The sequence below is a fragment of the Pelodiscus sinensis genome, chromosome 1, assembly GCF_052426305.1.
Source record: "Pelodiscus sinensis isolate ZL-2025 chromosome 1, ASM5242630v1, whole genome shotgun sequence".
NCBI lineage: Eukaryota > Metazoa > Chordata > Testudines > Trionychidae > Pelodiscus > Pelodiscus sinensis.
The window spans coordinates 1,332,728-1,350,460 of NC_143052.1; the positions used below are offsets into that span (position 1 = coordinate 1,332,728).

General features: G+C 70.8%; 1 protein-coding gene across 3 annotated transcripts in view; it reads left to right on the forward strand.

Annotated features, from left to right (window-relative positions):
* SHANK3 (SH3 and multiple ankyrin repeat domains 3) overlaps positions 1 to 17,733 on the forward strand; it is a 780,355-nt gene that overhangs the window by 699,021 nt on the left and 63,601 nt on the right. For 2 of the 3 annotated variants that reach the window (XM_075914851.2, XM_075914857.2), the window contains 2 exons: positions 7,659 to 7,739; positions 13,485 to 13,508. In XM_075914851.2, coding sequence (XP_075770966.2) covers positions 7,659 to 7,739; positions 13,485 to 13,508 — 105 coding nt within the window. The remainder of the gene's footprint in view (positions 1 to 7,658; positions 7,740 to 13,484; positions 13,509 to 17,733) is intronic. The other variant, XM_089777650.1, reaches the window with a different exon arrangement.

Consider the following 17,733-nt stretch of genomic DNA (forward strand, 5'->3'; position numbering starts at 1 on the left):
AAATCTGGGATTTAAATATCCCGCGCTTGACTTGCATCTTCCCAGCTGGGCGCCATTTTTGAAATTTACAAGTCCGGACTAACTGCCCGCGTCTACACGCGGCAGGGACCCGGTATTTCGAATTAAAGCCCTAAATCAAACTGCCTGTTAAACGTCATTCCAGGAGGAATAACAGGCAGTTGGAACGAGGGGTTTATTTCGAACTACCGGGTCCCTGCCGCGTGTAGACACAGGCAGTTAGTCCGGACTTGTACATTTCAAAAATGGCGCCCAGCTGGGAAGATGCAAACCCAGCGCAGGATATTTAAATCCCGGGCTTGATTTGCAACTTGGAATGCCTCCATTAGCCTCCCTAGTTCGAACTGGGGGCTAGTGTAGACGTACCCTCTATGAGGAATGATGCCTTTTGTCGACAGAGTCCTGGCGACAGAGGGCACTATTGCATCCACACTGCTTTTTCAAAAGAGAGCGTTTACACTCTCCTGTCGACACAGCGGCTTGCCTTGTCGCCAGAACTGGCTGGAGTCTAGACGCTCTTTGTCGACAGATGCTGTAGTCTAGGCGTACCCCAAGTGTCTACATTTTAAAGCTTTACTGATAAAATAATAAAATAACAGCGGAGAGTGATGGGTGGTTCCCGCGTCACCCAGAGGAAGGAAGGAAGCATTAGCATCCTGAGCCCTAACCCACTGTAACACTCACACCACCTACCCGAGGCTGGCCAGGCCGGGGCATAACGACCGGACAAGAGGGGGAAGGGTGGACGGGAGTTGGTCCTGTGTGCACAGGGCATCCAGGGACCGCTGTGATCTCTCCCTGTTGCCCCAGCTCTCAGGAGGGTTTTAAGTCCTGGGCTCTGTTGGGGGTGTTCCACGCCGAGACCTCTGGTCCTGGTGCTCTTTGTGCCAGTCCAAACCGGCTTTCTGTGGTCTCCTCGACTTTCCCAAAATACACCGGCTAGACTCTGTCCCCTTTGCTTTCCTCTGTGCTGGCCTTCGCTTGTTTTGCTTGTTATGGGCTGGCTCTGCAGATTTATTCAGTTGAATGTCTTTCTTATGGCCGGCTGGTGGATTCCAGGCCCCCCTCTTTCTTGGCCGGCAGCCGAGAGTCAGATGTGTGCTGTGGCCTTGAGCTGGCTGGAGCCAACGTCTTATCTTTGGGCCTAGCAGAAGTGTGGAGTTACCCGTTCTCTGCTCTCTTCGTTTTCGCCCCCTTGGCCTCTCGCGACCTGCAAAGGAATCCTTCATTCACTCCACACTCACGCCTTTCACCCTTTCCCAAAATGCCCTGCGATATTTGCAGTAGCGTTAGCAACATTCAGTACGGGGAACGAGGAGTACAGATAGTTCGGAATGGCTTGTTAGTCCGAACTATCTAGCCCGTGCCGCGTGTAGCCGCGCGGCACGGGGGTCGCACTAGCCGGCTTTTAAAAATGGCGGCGCCGGCTTTATGCTAATGAAGCCCGGGAAATTCAAATCCCGGGCTTCATTAGCAAGTTCGGTATGCATACATTACCCCCCTAGTTCAAACTAGGGGGGTAGTGTAGACATACCCTACAGGTCTGCTTCCCCAGGGGGACCCCTGGAGGGAGAGGGCCATTGGGGTGTGACAACGGGACCAGGCAGGGGGTGAACGGGACCTGGGTGGGCAGCGGAGCGTGGACAGGACTGGGCAGGGTGTGGATGGGATTGGGCGGGTGGCAGATCGTGGACAGGACCAGGACATGTGGCAGAGCGTGGGCAGGACCAGGCAGGGGGTGGCTGGGACCAGGGTGTGCAGTGGAGGGTGGACAGGGCGGGCGGCAGAGCATGGACGGGAACGGGCAGGGGGTTGATGGGATCGGGCGGGCAGCAGAGCATGGATGGGACCGGGGTGGGGGGCAGGCTGTGGACAGGACCAGGCAGGGCAGTGGAGCATGGAAGGGACCGGGCGGGGGGTGGAGAATGGACAGGACTGGGCAGGGCACAAAGCGTGGACAGGACCGGGGCAGGAAACAGAGCGTGGATGGGACAGGGGCGGGGGGCGGAGCATGGACTGGACGGGACCGAGGCAGGAAGCAAAGCGTGGACGAGACCAGGGCAGGGGACAGAGTGTGGACGGGACTGAGGCAGGCAGCGAAGCATGGATGGGACCAGGTGGGTGGTGGAGCGTGGACGGGGCTGGATGGGACTGGGACGTGTGGCAGAGCATTGATGGGACCGGGACAGGGGGCAGGCTGTGCACAGGAACGGGCTGGGGATGGATGGGATCGGGCGGGCGGCAGAGCATGGACGCGACCGGGCGGGGGGTGGACGGGATCGGGCGAGCAGCAGAGCATGGACAGGGTCGGGCGGAGGGTGGACAGGCCTGGGGCAGGGGTGGACAGAATCGAACGGGCAGCAGAATGTGGATAGGACTGGGGCGGGGGATACAGCATGGACGGGACCAGGCGGGGAGCGGGCGGTGGCGTGCAGACGGGACCGGGCGAGCGGGGGTGGGGGACAGACTGTGGATGGGACCGTGGCGGCGGCAGGGCGGGGGCCAGACTGTGGATGGGACCGGGGCGGCGGCGGGGCAGGGAGCAGACCGTGGACGGGACCGGGGCGGCGGCGGGGTGGGGAGCAGACCGTGGATGGGACTGGGGCAGCGGCGGGGCGGGGAGAGGACCGTGAACGGGACCGGACCAGCGGGGGCGGGGAGCAGACCATGAACGGGCCCGGGGTGGTGGCGGGGCGGGGAGCAGACCGTGGATGGGATCAGGCGGGCGGTGGCGTGCGGACGGAACTGGGCGAGCGGGGGCGGGGAGCAGACCATGGACGGGCCCGGGGCGGCGGTGGGGAGCAGACCGTGGACGGGACCAGGCAAGGATCAGGCGGGCGGTGGCGTGCGGACGGGACCGGGCGAGCAGGGCCGGGGGACAGACCGTGGATGGGACCAGGGCGGCGGCGGGGTGGGGAGCAGACCGTGGACGGGACCGGGGCGGCGGCAGGGCGTGCGCGAGGCGGCCCGGCGTGCGGGGCCGGGGGGCAGACCGTGGACGGGACCAGGCAGGGATCAGGTGGGCGGTGGCGTGAGGATGGGACTGGGCGAGCAGGGCCGGGGGACAGACCGTGGATGGGACCAGGGCGGCGGCGGGGCGGGGAGCAGACCGTGGACGGGACCAGGCGGGCGGTGGCGTGCGGACGAGACCCGGCGAGCGGGGGCTGGGGGCAGACCGTGGACGGGACCGGGGCGGCGGCGGGGCGGGGAGCAGACCGTGGACGGGACCAGGCGGGCGTTGGTGTGCGGACGAGACCCGGCGAGCAGGGGCTGGGGGCAGACCGTGGACGGGACCGGGGCGGCGGCGGGGCGGGGAGCAGACCGTGGACGGGACCGGGGCGGCGGCGGGGCGGGGAGCAGACCGTGGACGGGACCGGGGCGGCGGCGGGGCGGGGAGCAGACCGTGGACGGGACCGGGGCGGCGGCGGGGCGGGGAGCAGACCGTGGACGGGACCGGGGCGGCGGCGGGGCGGGGAGCAGACCGTGGACGGGACCGGGGCGGCGGCGGGGCGGGGAGCAGACCGTGGACGGGACCGGGGCGGCGGCGGGGAGCAGACCGTGGACGGGACCAGGCAGGGATCAGGCGGGCGGTGGCGTGCGGATGGGACCGGGCGAGCGGGGCCGGGGGGCAGACCGTGGACGGGATCAGGCAGGGATCAGGTGGGCGGTGGCGTGAGGATGGGACTGGGCGAGCAGGGCCGGGGGACAGACCGTGGATGGGACCAGGGCGGCGGCGGGGCGGGGAGCAGACCGTGGACGGGACCAGGCGGGCGGTGGCGTGCGGACGAGACCCGGCGAGCGGGGGCTGGGGGCAGACCGTGGATGGGACCGGGGCGGCGGCGGGGCGGGGAGCAGACCGTGGACGGGACCAGGAGGGCGTTGGTGTGCGGACGAGACCCGGCGAGCAGGGGCTGGGGGCAGACCGTGGACGGGACCGGGGCGGCGGCGGGGCGGGGAGCAGACCGTGGACGGGACCGGGGCGGCGGCGGGGCGGGGAGCAGACCGTGGATGGGACCGGGGCGGCGGCGGGGAGCAGACCGTGGACTGGACCGGGGCGGCGGCGGGGCGGGGAGCAGACCGTGGACGGGACCGGGGCGGCGGCGGGGCGGGGAGCAGACCGTGGACGGGACCGGGGCGGCGGCGGGGCGGGGAGCAGACCGTGGACGGGACCAGGCGGGCGGTGGCGTGCGGACGAGACCCGGCGAGCGGGGGCTGGGGGCAGACCGTGGATGGGACCGGGGCGGCGGCGGGGCGGGGAGCAGACCGTGGACGGGACCAGGAGGGCGTTGGTGTGCGGACGAGACCCGGCGAGCAGGGGCTGGGGGCAGACCGTGGACGGGACCGGGGCGGCGGCGGGGCGGGGAGCAGACCGTGGACGGGACCGGGGCGGCGGCGGGGCGGGGAGCAGACCGTGGATGGGACCGGGGCGGCGGCGGGGAGCAGACCGTGGACTGGACCGGGGCGGCGGCGGGGCGGGGAGCAGACCGTGGACGGGACCGGGGCGGCGGCGGGGCGGGGAGCAGACCGTGGACGGGACCGGGGCGGCGGCGGGGCGGGGAGCAGACCGTGGACGGGACCAGGCGGGCGGTGGCGTGCGGACGAGACCCGGCGAGCGGGGGCTGGAGGAAGACCGTGGACGGAACCGGGGCGGCGGCGGGGCGGGGAGCAGACCGTGGACGGGACCAGGCGGGCGGTGGCGTGCGGATGAGACCCGGCGAGCGGGGCGGGGGGCAGACCGTGGACGGGACCGGGGTGGCGGCGGGGCGGGGAGCAGACCGTGGACGGGACCGGGGTGGCGGCGGGGGAGGGAGCAGACTGTGGATGGGACCGGGGCGGCGGCGGGGCGGGGAGCAGACCGTGGACGGGACTGGGGCGGCGGCGGGGCGGGGAGCAGACCGTGGACGGGACCGGGGTGGCGGCGGGGCGGGGAGCAGACCGTGGACGGGACCGGGGCGGCGGCGGGGCGGGGAGCAGACCATGGACGAGACCCGGCGAGTGGGGGCGGGTGGCAGACCGTGGACGGGACCGGGGCGGCGGCGGGGCGGGGGGCAGACCGTGGACGGGACCGGGGCGGCGGCGGGGCGGGGAGCAGACCGTGGACGGGACCGGGGCGGCAGCGGGGCGGGGAGCAGACCGTGGACGGGACCGGGGCGGCGGCGGGGCGGGGAGCAGACCGTGGACGGGACCGGGGCGGCGGCGGGGGGTGGGGAGCAGACCGTGGACGGGACCGGGGCGGCGGCGGGGCGGGGGGCAGACCGTGGACGGGACCGGGGCGGCGGCGGGGGGGGGGGGCAGACCGTGGACGGGACCAGGCGGGCGGTGGCGTGCGGATGAGACCCGGCGAGCGGGGCGGGGGGCAGACCGTGGACGGGACCGGGGTGGCGGCGGGGCGGGGAGCAGACCGTGGACGGGACCGGGGTGGCGGCGGGGGAGGGAGCAGACTGTGGATGGGACCGGGGCGGCGGCGGGGCGGGGAGCAGACCGTGGACGGGACCGGGGCGGCGGCGGGGCGGGGAGCAGACCGTGGACGGGACCGGGGTGGCGGCGGGGCGGGGAGCAGACCGTGGACGGGACCAGGCGGGCGGTGGCGTGCGGATGAGACCCGGCGAGCGGGGCGGGGGGCAGACCGTGGACGGGACCGGGGTGGCGGCGGGGCGGGGAGCAGACCGTGGACGGGACCGGGGTGGCGGCGGGGGAGGGAGCAGACTGTGGATGGGACCGGGGCGGCGGCGGGGCGGGGAGCAGACCGTGGACGGGAGCGGGGCGGCGGCGGGGCGGGGAGCAGACCGTGGACGGGACCGGGGTGGCGGCGGGGCGGGGAGCAGACCGTGGACGGGACCGGGGCGGCGGCGGGGCGGGGAGCAGACCATGGACGAGACCCGGCGAGTGGGGGCGGGTGGCAGACCGTGGACGGGACCGGGGCGGCGGCGGGGCGGGGGGCAGACTGTGGACGGGACCGGGGCGGCGGCGGGGCGGGGAGCAGACCGTGGACGGGACCGGGGCGGCGGCGGGGCGGGGAGCAGACCGTGGACGGGACCGGGGCGGCGGCGGGGCGGGGAGCAGACCGTGGACGGGACCGGGGCGGCGGCGGGGCGGGGAGCAGACCGTGGACGGGACCGGGGCGGCGGCGGGGCGGGGGGCAGACCGTGGACGGGACCGGGGCGGCGGCGGGGCGGGGGGCAGACCGTGGACGGGACCGGGGCGGCGGCGGGGCGGGGAGCAGACCGTGGACGGGACCGGGGCGACGGCGGGGCGGGGAGCAGACCGTGGACGGGACCGGGGCGGCGGCGGGGCGGGGAGCAGACCGTGGACGGGACCGGGGCGACGGCGGGGCGGGGAGCAGACCGTGGACGGGACCGGGGCGGCGGCGGGGCGGGGAGCAGACCGTGGACGGGACCGGGGCGTGCGCGAGGCGGCCCGGCGTGCGGGGCTGTTCCCGTGGGGAGCGTGGCTGGGCGCCAGGCGCCGAGGAGAGGCAAGGCACGAGGAGAGGGGGAGGGAGGGAGCTCTGCGCTGACACTAAGAGCTGTAATTACACTGTCACCGCTCGAGAGCAGCGTCGTGGGAAAGCCAGCGCTGGGATCTCTGCCGGGGCCGCTTCCTCCTGCTCTTCCCGCGCCTCCGGCCCCTGCCCTGCCCTGGCCAGGCGCCCGGGGAACCCGCCTCGGGCTGGCCGCGGCTCCGGGGAGCTGCACCCCCGTTCCTCGCCGAGGCAGCGTGCGGCGGCGCCGGGCTCTGGCTCCCGCCCGGCAGGCCCGGCAGACTCGGCTCCAATCGCCCGGGGGCTGGGGCAGGGCCGGCGCCCCCCGCCCCCCGCCCAGCTGTGCCTGGGCCACCCCTCGCCCGGGCCCCGGCTCCCTGCCGAAGGGAGGCCTGTGTGGGAACAGCCTGAATCCGCCCGTTGGGGTCTCTGATGCAGGCGGCTCAGCACCAGCCTGAAGCGCTGGTTCCCATGGCAACGCCTGAGCGTTGAATCCTGCATTGTTCCAGCCGCGCCGCGCCGAGCCGCGAGGAGGAGGCTCCTGAAGTGAAGAGGAAAAGCCTTCAGCTGGTCTCCGCTCCCGGCCCGGGCCATGGCGCCTCTCCCTGGCAGAGCCGCCGGCGGGCCCGGCTAGCACGCCCCTCGCCACTGCCCATGGGGCTTGCCAGCTGCGCCACGTGGGCCTCCGCTAGGCACAGAGCCGGCTGCCCCCAGCCCTTCCCCGGAGCCCTGACTCCCCAGCCGGGCCTGGATCCCGCCTGAGGCCCCCGGAGCCGACCGCCTGCCCCCCCCGCGCCCTGCGCCCATGGCATGCCCGGCGGGGACGCCGCCTCTTTGCCGAGTCACACGGGCAGGGGGACTCTGAGAGGCGCTCGCCGCCTGGCGTCTCCTGCCCCTTCGGGGGCGCTGCCCGGGGCCATGGCGTGGACTCCCGCATGCTGAGGGGCCGCAGAGCTGCGCGGGCCGGGGCACCCTGCCACGGGGACCATGAAGAAGTTTGCTTCCACGCGCAGCCTGAACAAGATCCTGCAGCAGTGCGACTCCTCGTCCCGCGAGTACGAGGAGATCCAGGCCGTGGAGAAGAAGTGGCACCTGCACCTGGCCACTCCCCGCAAGCTGCTGGACAGGAAGTGCAAACTGCCGTCTCTCTTCCTTTCAGCCCCGCCGCCGCCCAAGCGCGCCCCCAGCACCACCCTGACGCTGCGCTCCAAGTCCATGACGGCCGAGCTGGAGGAGCTGGGTAAGCACGGCGTGGGCAGCCGCGGGGGGGGGGAACGCGCCCGCAGGAAGCCCCGCCCCACACACGCTTCCCGGGGGCACAGGTGGGAGGGCGGGGGCGCACACGCCGCGCCCGGAACTTCCTGCAGCCTTGGCCCCGCGCAGACACGGCCCGCAGGAGCAGGAGCCCTGCGCAGAACCGCCCATGCCCCGCGGGCCCCCGCACGCGCCCCCCGGCACCCCACCCCCTGCGGCGGACCAGCGTCTTCTGCCTCCTGCCGTCGCTCCGCGGAGCCCAGTGTCCGGGGACGCCGCGGCCCCCTCCCTGCCCGCTGCCAGGTGTGGGTCCACGGAGCCCACTGCCCGGGGACGCCGCAGCCCCCTCCCTGCCCGCTGCCAGGTGTGGGTCCACGGAGCCCCCTCCCCCCACTGCCCAGGGACGCCGCGGGACCCTCCCCGCCTGCTGCCAGGTGTGGGTCCGCAGACCCCTCTCCCCCCACTTCCCAGGGCACCACAGGCCCCCCTCCCCGCCTGCTCCGAGGTGTGGGTACACAGAGCCCCCTCCCCCCACTTTCAGGGGACACGGGGGGCCCCTCCCCACCTGCTCCCAGGTGTCGATCCACGGAGCCCCCTCCCCCCACTTCCTGGGGACACCACAGGTCTCCCCTTGCAGGTGCACCAGGGAGCCGGTACAATCCGCACCCCCCAGAGCCTCCATGTACACTTCCACACACGGCACCTCCTGCGGGCACAACGGTCCCTGCTCCGCGCCAGCGTCTGCCCCACCCCACCCCATCCCAACCCCCGCGCACCCACCTGCGGGCACAAGGGTCCCTGCTCCGGGCCAGCGTCTGGCCCCACCCCACCCCCCGCGCACCCACCTGCGGGCACAAGGGTCCCTGCTCCACGCCAGCGTCTCCCCCACCCCATCCCATCCCACCCCCCGTGCACCCACCTGCGGGCACAACGGTCCCTGCTCCGCACCAGCGTCTGCCCCCACCCCACCCCCCGCGCACCCACCTGCGGGCACAATGGTCCCTGCTCCGCACCAGCGTCTGCCCCCACCCCACCCCCCGCGCACCCACCTGCGGGCACAAGGATCCCTGCTCCGCGCCAGCGTCTGCCCCACCCCATCCCATCCCACCCCCCGCGCACCCACCTGCGGGCACAACGTTCCCTGCTCCGCACCAGCGTCTGCCCCCACCCCACCCCCCGCGCACCCACCTGCGGGCACAAGGATCCCTGCTCCGCGCCAGCGTCTGCCCCTCCCCACCCCACCCCACCCCCTGCGCACCCACCTGCGGGCACAACGGTCCCTGCTCCGCGCCAGCGTCTGCCCCACCCCGCCCCCCGCGCACCCACCTGCGGGCACAACGTTCCCTGCTCCGGGCCAGCGTCTGTCCCCACCCCACCCCATCCCACCCCCCGCGCACCCACCTGCGGGCACAAGGATCCCTGCTCCGCGCCAGCGTCTGCCCCACCCCACCCCACCCCCCGCGCACCCACCTGCGGGCACAACGGTCCCTGCTCCGGGCCAGCGTCTGTCCTCACCCCACCCCCTGCGCACCCACCTGCGGGCACAAGGGTCCCTGCTCCGGGCCAGCGTCTGCCTGCGGGGTGCACAAGGGTCCCTGCTCCGGGCCAGCGTCTGCCTGCGGGGTGCACAAGGGTCCCTGCTCCATGCCAGCGTCTGCCTGCAGGGTGCACCGTCGGGGTGCACAAGGGTCCCTGCTCTGGGCCAGCGTCTGCCTGCGGGGTGCACAAGGGTCCCTGCTCTGGGCCAGCGTCTGCCTGCGGGGTGCACAAGGGTCCCTGCTCCAGGCCAGCGTCTGCCTGCAGGGTGCACCGTCGGTGGGCACAAGGGTCCCTGCTCCGGGCCAGCGTCTGCCTGCGGGGTGCACAAGGGTCCCTGCTCCAGGCCAGCGTCTGCCTGCAGGGTGCACCGTCGGTGGGCACAAGGGTCCCTGCTCCGGGCCAGCGTCTGCCTGCGGGGTGCACCGTCGGGGTGCACAAGGGTCCCTGCTCTGGGCCAGCGTCTGCCTGCGGGGTGCACCGTCGGTGGGCACAAGGGTCCCTGCTCCAGGCCAGGGTCTGCCTGCGGGGTGCACCGTCGGTGGGCACAAGGGTCCCTGCTCCGGGCCAGCGTCTGCCTGCGGGGTGCACCGTCGGTGGGCACAAGGGTCCCTGCTCCGGGCCAGCGTCTGCCTGCGGGGTGCACAAGGGTCCCTGCTCCAGGCCAGCGTCTGCCTGCGGGGTGCACAAGGGTCCCTGCTCCAGGCCAGCGTCTGCCTGCGGGGTGCACCGTCGGTGGGCACAAGGGTCCCTGCTCCAGGCCAGCGTCTGCCTGCGGGGTGCACCGTCGGTGGGCACAAGGGTCCCTGCTCCAGGCCAGCGTCTGCCTGCGGGGTGCACCGTCGGTGGGCACAAGGGTCCCTGCTCCGGGCCAGCGTCTGCCTGCGGGGTGCACCGTCGGTGGGCGAGCAGCCGGAGCCTGGCGCTGGCTTGGCTCCTGGCCCCAGAGGCAGTGAGGGGTCCTTGCCCGCAGCCCGGCTCTGGCGTGGCCGTGTCGCATGCTTGTGCACTGTCAGGCTGCGGGGAGGGACCCTGCCTGGCCTGGCCTTGAGCGCTGAAGTGCAGCTGCGCCCCCCAGGCTGCCTCTCCGAGCATCGCCCAGCGAGGAGACCCGGGGGCAGGGTCTCGCTGCCCCCACCCGCCCTCCAGCCTGGCCCCAGTGCCCACGGAACAGGACTGGGGAGTCCCTGGGCTCCTGAGGCTTGTGCCCAGGTTCCCCCCGCTGGGCTGGGGGGCAGGAGCAGCCAGGTACTGACCTCTGGTCCCCGACTGCTCGCCCCAGGGAGAGCCGGCGCCCTGGCCCCTCCCCCGCCAGTAGGGTGAGTCTGTGACCAGTGGGGCCCAGCTGGCCCGTGAGGCCGTGGCCAGCGCTGGCTCCTCAGAGGCTGGCACATCCCTTGCCTCGCACGGAGCTGGGGCCAGGCCGGCCTGGCACTCGTGCGGGGTGAGCGTGCGAGCATCCCTGACACGGGTGCAAGGGCGGTGGTGCCGGTCCTCGCGTGGCAGACAGAGTCCCCAGGACGGCAGGGACTGTCTCTGCCTCAGTTTCCTTAGCAGGCGGGATGTGCTGGGGTGAGTGGGGGCAGTTAGTGGCTGGTCCCTCCCCAGAGTGCGGGGAGCTGGCCACACAGCAGATGGCCAATGTCGGGGGGGAAGGGGCTGTGCATTGCGGGGAGGGGGGGGATCTGTGGGGCTCCCTGCAGTGTGATGAGCAGTGAGCCCTTCCCCCAGGGGGAGAACAGCTGCTGCCTGCCCCCTCCTCTCCCGGGCCGGGGTTAGGGCCGGTCTCTGCCCCTCCCTTTCCCCTCCCAGTCTCTGCCCCCTCCTCTCCCGGGCCGGGGTTAGGGCCGGTCTCTGCCCCTCCCTTTCCCCTCCCAGTCTCTGCCCCCTCCTCTCCCGGGCCGGGGTTAGGGCCGGTCTCTGCCCCTCCCTTTCCCCTCCCAGTCTCTGCCCCCTCCTCTCCGGGGCTGGGGTTAGGGCCGGTCTCTGCCCCTCCCTTTCCCCTCCCAGTCTCTGCCCCCTCCTCTCCCGGGCCGGGGTTAGGGCCGGTCTCTGCCCCTCCCTTTCCCCTCCCGGTCTCTGCCCCTCCCTTTCCCCTCCCAGTCTCTGCCCCCTCCTCTCCGGGGCTGGGGTTAGGGCCGGTCTCTGCCCCTCCCTTTCCCCTCCCAGTCTCTGCCCCCTCCTCTCCCGGGCCGGGGTTAGGGCCGGTCTCTGCCCCTCCCTTTCCCCTCCCAGTCTCTGCCCCTCCCTTTCCCCTCCCGGTCTCTGCCCCTCCCTTTCCCCTCCCAGTCTCTGCCCCTCCCTTTCCCCTCCCAGTCTCTGCCCCTCCCTTTCCCCTCCCGGTCTCTGCCCCTCCCTTTCCCCTCCCAGTCTCTGCCCCCTCCTCTCCCGGGCCGGGGTTAGGGCCGGTCTCTGCCCCTCCCTTTCCCCTCCCGGTCTCTGCCCCTCCCTTTCCCCTCCCGGTCTCTGCCCCTCCCTTTCCCCTCCAAGTCTCTGCCCCCTCCTCTCCGGGGCTGGGGTTAGGGGCTGGTCTCTGCCCCTCCCTTTCCCCTCCCGGTCTCTGCCCCTCCCTTTCCCCTCCCGGTCTCTGCCCCTCCCTTTCCCCTCCAAGTCTCTGCCCCCTCCTCTCCCGGGCTGGGGTTAGGGCCGGTCTCTGCCCCTCCCTTTCCCCTCCCAGTCTCTGCCCCCTCCTCTCCGGGGCTGGGGTTAGGGCCGGTCTCTGCCCCTCCCTTTCCCCTCGCAGTCTCTGCCCCCTCCTCTCCGGGGCTGGGGTTAGGGGCTGGTCTCTGCCCCTCCCTTTCCCCTCCCAGTCTCTGCCCCCTCCTCTCCCAGGACAGGGGTTAGGGGCTGGTCTCTGCCCCTCCCTTTCCCCTCCAAGTCTCTGCCCCCTCCTCTCCGGGGCTGGGGTTAGGGCCGGTCTCTGCCCCTCCCTTTCCCCTCGCAGTCTCTGCCCCCTCCTCTCCGGGGCTGGGGTTAGGGGCTGGTCTCTGCCCCTCCCTTTCCCCTCCAAGTCTCTGCCCCCTCCTCTCCCAGGACAGGGGTTAGGGCCGGTCTCTGCCCCTCCCTTTCCCCTCCCAGTCTCTGCCCCTCCCTTTCCCCTCCCGGTCTCTGCCCCTCCCTTTCCCCTCCCAGGGTATGTCTACACTACCCCGCTAGTTCGAACTAGGAGGGTAATGTAGGCATACCGCACTTGCAAATGAAGCCTGGGATTTGAATTTCCCGGGCTTCATTTGCATGAAGCCAGCCGGCGCCATTTTTATATGCCGGCAGTTTGAACCCCGTGCGGCTACACGCGGCTACACGCGGCACGGAGTAGGTAGTTCGGACTAGGCTTCCTCCTCGTGGAATGAGGAGTAACGGTACTTTGGAATAGGAAGCCTAATCCGAACTAGTTACTCCGTGCTGCGTGTAGCCACGTGTAGCCGCGGGCACGGGGTTCGAACTGCCGGCATTTAAAAATGGCACCGGCCGGCTTCATGCAAATGAAGCCCGGGAAATTCAAATCTCGGGAAATTCAAATCTTTCCCCTCCCAGTCTCTGCCCCCTCCTCTCCCGGGACAGGGTTAGGGGCCGGTTTCTGCCCCTCCCTTTCTCCTTCCAGTCTCTGCCCCCACCTCTCCTGGGGGAGCATGGGGCCGGTCTTTGCCCCCATTTGCCTTGAGGGGTTAGGGGCCGGTCTCACCGCACAGTCCAGAGCCCGAGCTGCATGCCCCTGGGGGTTGCACCTGCCGGGCCCCTCGTGGGTTCGGTGGCTGCTCCACGTCAGCCCGGTGCAGACAAGCGGATCCCCCAGGCCTCCCCGTGGCTGGGGCTGCTGAAGCCTTGCCTGGGCTGTGCTGCTCCGGGTGAGCCGCGGGACCTTTCTGGAGTTTGCAGGACGGCAGGGACTCAGCAGGTCATGTCCCATTGGCGGGTGGCACGCAGAGTCGGCCTGGCCACATGTCCTGTCGTGGGCAGTGGCAGCGCCACGCCGTGGCCTCCCGCGCCTGCTGAGGGTGCCACGACCTCCATTTTGCCTCCCGAGGCAGGAAAGCGCGGGCTGGACCTGGCTGTCCAGCCCTGGCTCCCGGCAGCGACCAGCCCCCGTGGCGAGCCGTTGGGCCCGTGGCGCAGGCGCAGGGAGGGCAGCTGGCGAGCAGAGGGCAGGGGCCGGCGGTGTGCATGCCATTCATGTCTTTTGTCTCTTCGTTCCAAGCCTCGATGCGGAGGAGAAAAGGGGGTGAGTGAATCTGTCTGGCTGGGGGGCTCTCCCCATCCCTGCCGAGCTCCAAGAGACCCCTCACGGGCCCCCATTCAGGGCTAACCGCCCCCAGGAAAGCGCAGCTTTCAGCAGGGCTCCGGCTCTATGCCTGACGCCGAGCCGCACACAGCTGCAGAGAGCTCCCTTTGGCACCCGGATTCCCAGAGCCCAGGCCCTGCTCCTTGCCTGCCTGTGTCATTCACACCGCGCAGCTGGAGGTGCGGCCGGCAAGCCACTGTCGTCTTACATTACATCCCATCCCGCGAGAACTGGGCGTCAGCCAATGACATTCGTAGGCAGCAAGTTCAATACAAACCAAAGGACGGGTTGTTTCAGCCAGCGCACTGTCAACCTGTGGAACTCCTTGCCAGAGGATGTGGTGAAGGCCAGGACTTTAACAGGGTTTGGAAAAGAGCTGGGTAGATTCCTGGAGCTTAGGTCCATCAGTGGCTCTGAGCCAGGATGGTGTCCCTGGCCTCTGTGTGTCAGACCCTGGGAAAGGGTGATGGGTCGGCTCCCTTGGTGCTTCCCTGTTGTGTTCACCCACTTCGGGGCACCCGGCACTGGCCACTGTGGGCAGGCAGGACCCTGGGCTGGATGGGTCTTTGGTCTGCCCCCGTCTGATGTTCTTATGACTCTGAGGGGCCAAGGGGTGTGCAGGGAACGGGGCCCTTTAAGGGGGCTCTGGATAGGAAATGGGGCCATTGAAGTTCCGTTTCCTAGTGTTCAGCGCGGTCTGCTGGGGATTGTGTGTCCAGGCAGACGGTGAGAGCCCGGCTCCTGGCGCTGCCCCGGTAGCATTCTGTGCTGTGGGGCATGCGCTTTCCTGGCTCACGGCTGGCACCACAAGGTGCTGGAAGTGCCCGCTCTCCCCGCCCCCGGCCGTGGCACCTCTGACCTCCGGGTCGGTGGAAGTGCCCGCTGTCCCCGCCCATGGCTGTGGCACTGCTGAGCTCCGGGTCGGTGGAAGTGCCCGCTGTCCCCGCCCACGGCCGTGACACCTCTGAGCTCCGGGTCGGTGGAAGTGCCCGCTGTTCCCGCCCATGGCTGTGGCACTGCTGAGCTCCGGGTCGGTGGAAGTGCCCACTCTCCCCGCCCACGGCCGTGGCACCTCTGAGCTCCGGGTCGGTGTAAGTGCCCGCTGTCCCCGCCCATGGCTGTGGCACTGCTGAGCTCCGGGTCGGTGGAAGTGCCCACTCTCCCCGCCCACGGCCGTGGCAACTCTGAGCTCCGGGTCGGTGGAAGTGCCCGCTGTCCCCGCCCACGGCCGTGACACCTCTGAGCTCCGGGTCGGTGGAAGTGCCCGCTGTCCCCGCCCACGGCCGTGGCACCTCTGAGCTCCGGGTCGGTGGAAGTGCCCGCTCTCCCCGCCCACGGCCGTGGCACCTCTGAGCTCCGGGTCGGTGGAAGTGCCCGCTCTTCCCGCCCACGGCCGTGACACCTCTGAGCTCCGGGTCGGTGGAAGTGCCCGCTCTCCCCGCCCATGGCCGTGACATTGCTGAGCTCCGGGTCGGTGGAAGTGCCCGCTGTCCCCGCCCACGGCTGTGACACCTCTGAGGTCCGGGTCGGTGGAAGTGCCCACTCTCCCCGCCCACGGCCGTGGCACCGCTGAGCTCCGGGTCGGTGGAAGTGCCCGCTCTCCCCGCCCACGGCCGTGACACCTCTGAGCTCCGGGTCAGTGGAAGTGCCCGCTCTCCCCGCCCATGGCCGTGACATCGCTGAGCTCCGGGTCGGTGGAAGTGCCCTCTGTCCCCGCCCACAGCCGTGACACCTCTGAGCTCCGGGTCGGTGGAAGTGCCCGCTCTCCCCGCCCACGGCCGTGGCACCTCTCTGCTCTGGGTCGGTGGAAGTGCCCGCTCTCCCCGCCCACGGCCGTGACATCGCTGAGCTCCGGGTCACTGGAAGTGCCCGCTCTCCCCGCCCACGACCGTGGCATCGCTGAGCTCCGGGTCGGTGGAAGTGCCCGCTCTCCCCGCCCACGACCGTGGCACCTCTGAGCTCCGGGTCGGTGGAAGTGCCCACTCTCCCCGCCCATGGCCGTGGCACCTCTGAGCTCCGGGTCGGTGGAAGTGCCCGCTGTCCCCGCCCACGGCCGTGGCACTGCTGAGCTCCGGGTCGGTGGAAGTTCCCGCTCTCCCTGCCCACGGCCGTGGCACTGCTGAGCTCCGGGTCGGTGGAAGTGCCCGCTCTCCCTGCCCACGACCGTGACACTGCTGAGCTCCGGCTCGGTGGAAGTGCCCGCTCTCCCCGCCCACGGCCGTGACACCTCTGAGCTCCGGGTCGGTGGAAGTGCCCGCTCTCCCCGCCCACGGCCGTGACACCTCTGAGCTCCGGGTCGGTGGAAGTGCCTGCTGTCCCCGCCCACGGCCGTGACACCTCTGAGCTCCGGGTCGGTGGAAGTGCCCGCTCTCCCCGCCCACGGCCGTGACACCTCTGAGCTCCGGGTCGGTGGAAGTGCCCGCTCTCCCCGCCCACGGCCGTGACACCTCTGAGCTCCGGGTCGGTGGAAGTGCCCGCTCTCCCCGCCCACGGCCGTGGCACTGCTGAGCTCCGGGTCGGTGGAAGTGCCCGCTCTCCCCGCCCACGACTGTGACACTGCTGAGCTCCGGCTCGGTGGAAGTGCCCGCTCTCCCCGCCCACGGCCGTGACACCTCTGAGCTCCGGCTCGGTGGAAGTGCCCGCTCTCCCCGCCCACGGCCGTGGCACCGCTGAGCTCCGGGTCGGTGGAAGTGCCCGCTGTCCACGCCCACGGCCGTGGCACCTCTCTGCTCTGGGTCGGTGGAAGTGCCCGCTCTCCCCGCCCACGGCCGTGACATCGCTGAGCTCCGGGTCGGTGGAAGTGCCCGCTCTCCCCGCCCACGACCGTGGCATCGCTGAGCTCCGGGTCGGTGGAAGTGCCCACTCTCCCCGCCCACGGCCGTGGCACCGCTGAGCTCCAGGTCGGTGGAAGTGCCCGCTGTCCCCGCCCACGGCCGTGGCACCTCTCTGCTCTGGGTCGGTGGAAGTGCCCGCTTTCCCCGCCCACGGCCGTGACATCGCTGAGCTCCGGGTCGGTGGAAGTGCCCGCTCTCCCCGCCCACGACCGTGGCATCGCTGAGCTCCGGGTCGGTGGAAGTGCCCGCTCTCCCCGCCCACGGCCGTGGCACCTCTGAGCTCCGGGTCGGTGGAAGTGCCCACTCTCCCCGCCCATGGCCGTGGCACCTCTGAGCTCCGGGTCGGTGGAAGTGCCCGCTCTCCCTGCCCATGGCCGTGGCACCTCTGAGCTCCGGGTCGGTGGAAGTGCCCGCTCTCCCCGCCCACGGCCGTGGCACCGCTGAGCTGTAAGGGTATGTCTACACTACCCCCCTAGTTCGAACTATCGGGGGTAATGCAGTCATCCGCACTTGCAAATGAAGCCCGGGATTTGAGTTTCCCAGGCTTCATTTGCATGAAGCCGGCCGGCGCCATTTTTAAATGCCAGCTAGTTCGGACTGCGTGCCACACGGCTACACGCGGCTACACGCGGCATGAACTAGCTAGTTCGGATTAGGCTTCCTATCCGAACTAGCTGTACACCTCGTGGAACAAGGAAGCCTAATCCGAACTAGCCAGCATTTAAAAATGGCGCCGGCCGGCTTCATGCAAATGAAGCCCGGAAAATTGAAATCCCAGGCTTCATTTGCAACTCCGTATGACTACATTACCACCCTAGTTCGAACTAGCGGGGTAGTGTAGCCATACCCTAAGTTATTACTGGAGGATTGAAGAGAGAATATGACGCTTCCTGGCACCAGCCCCTCGCTGCCCCTGCCCTTACCACAAGGGAACCTCCCCTGGTCCTGATGGGCCCTGAAGCCACTGGCCCTGGGCCTCACAGACACTCTCCTCCCAGCCCACCTCATGCAGCACAGGCTGGCACCGTTCAGCCCCACCTTGGGAGAGTGTTTACCCGCCGTCCCCTCCTGCAGGGCTCTGCAGCCCAGTCTCAGAGCAGAGCTGGGAGCTAGAGGAGAGGTCCCAGAGCCTGGGGACCCCCGTGAACCTGGTGTACCCTGTGCCCTTGGCCACATGGCAGCAAGAGGCCCCTGGTCCGTGGGCCCGAGCCAGGCCTGGTGTCTGCTTTCCCCATGGGAGTGCTCGGGGCCTAGCAGGGCACGTTCCCAGCTCTAGCCCAGCCTCCCCTGCTGTCTGCCTGGACTGCGCCAACCCAAACCCAGGGCTGGGC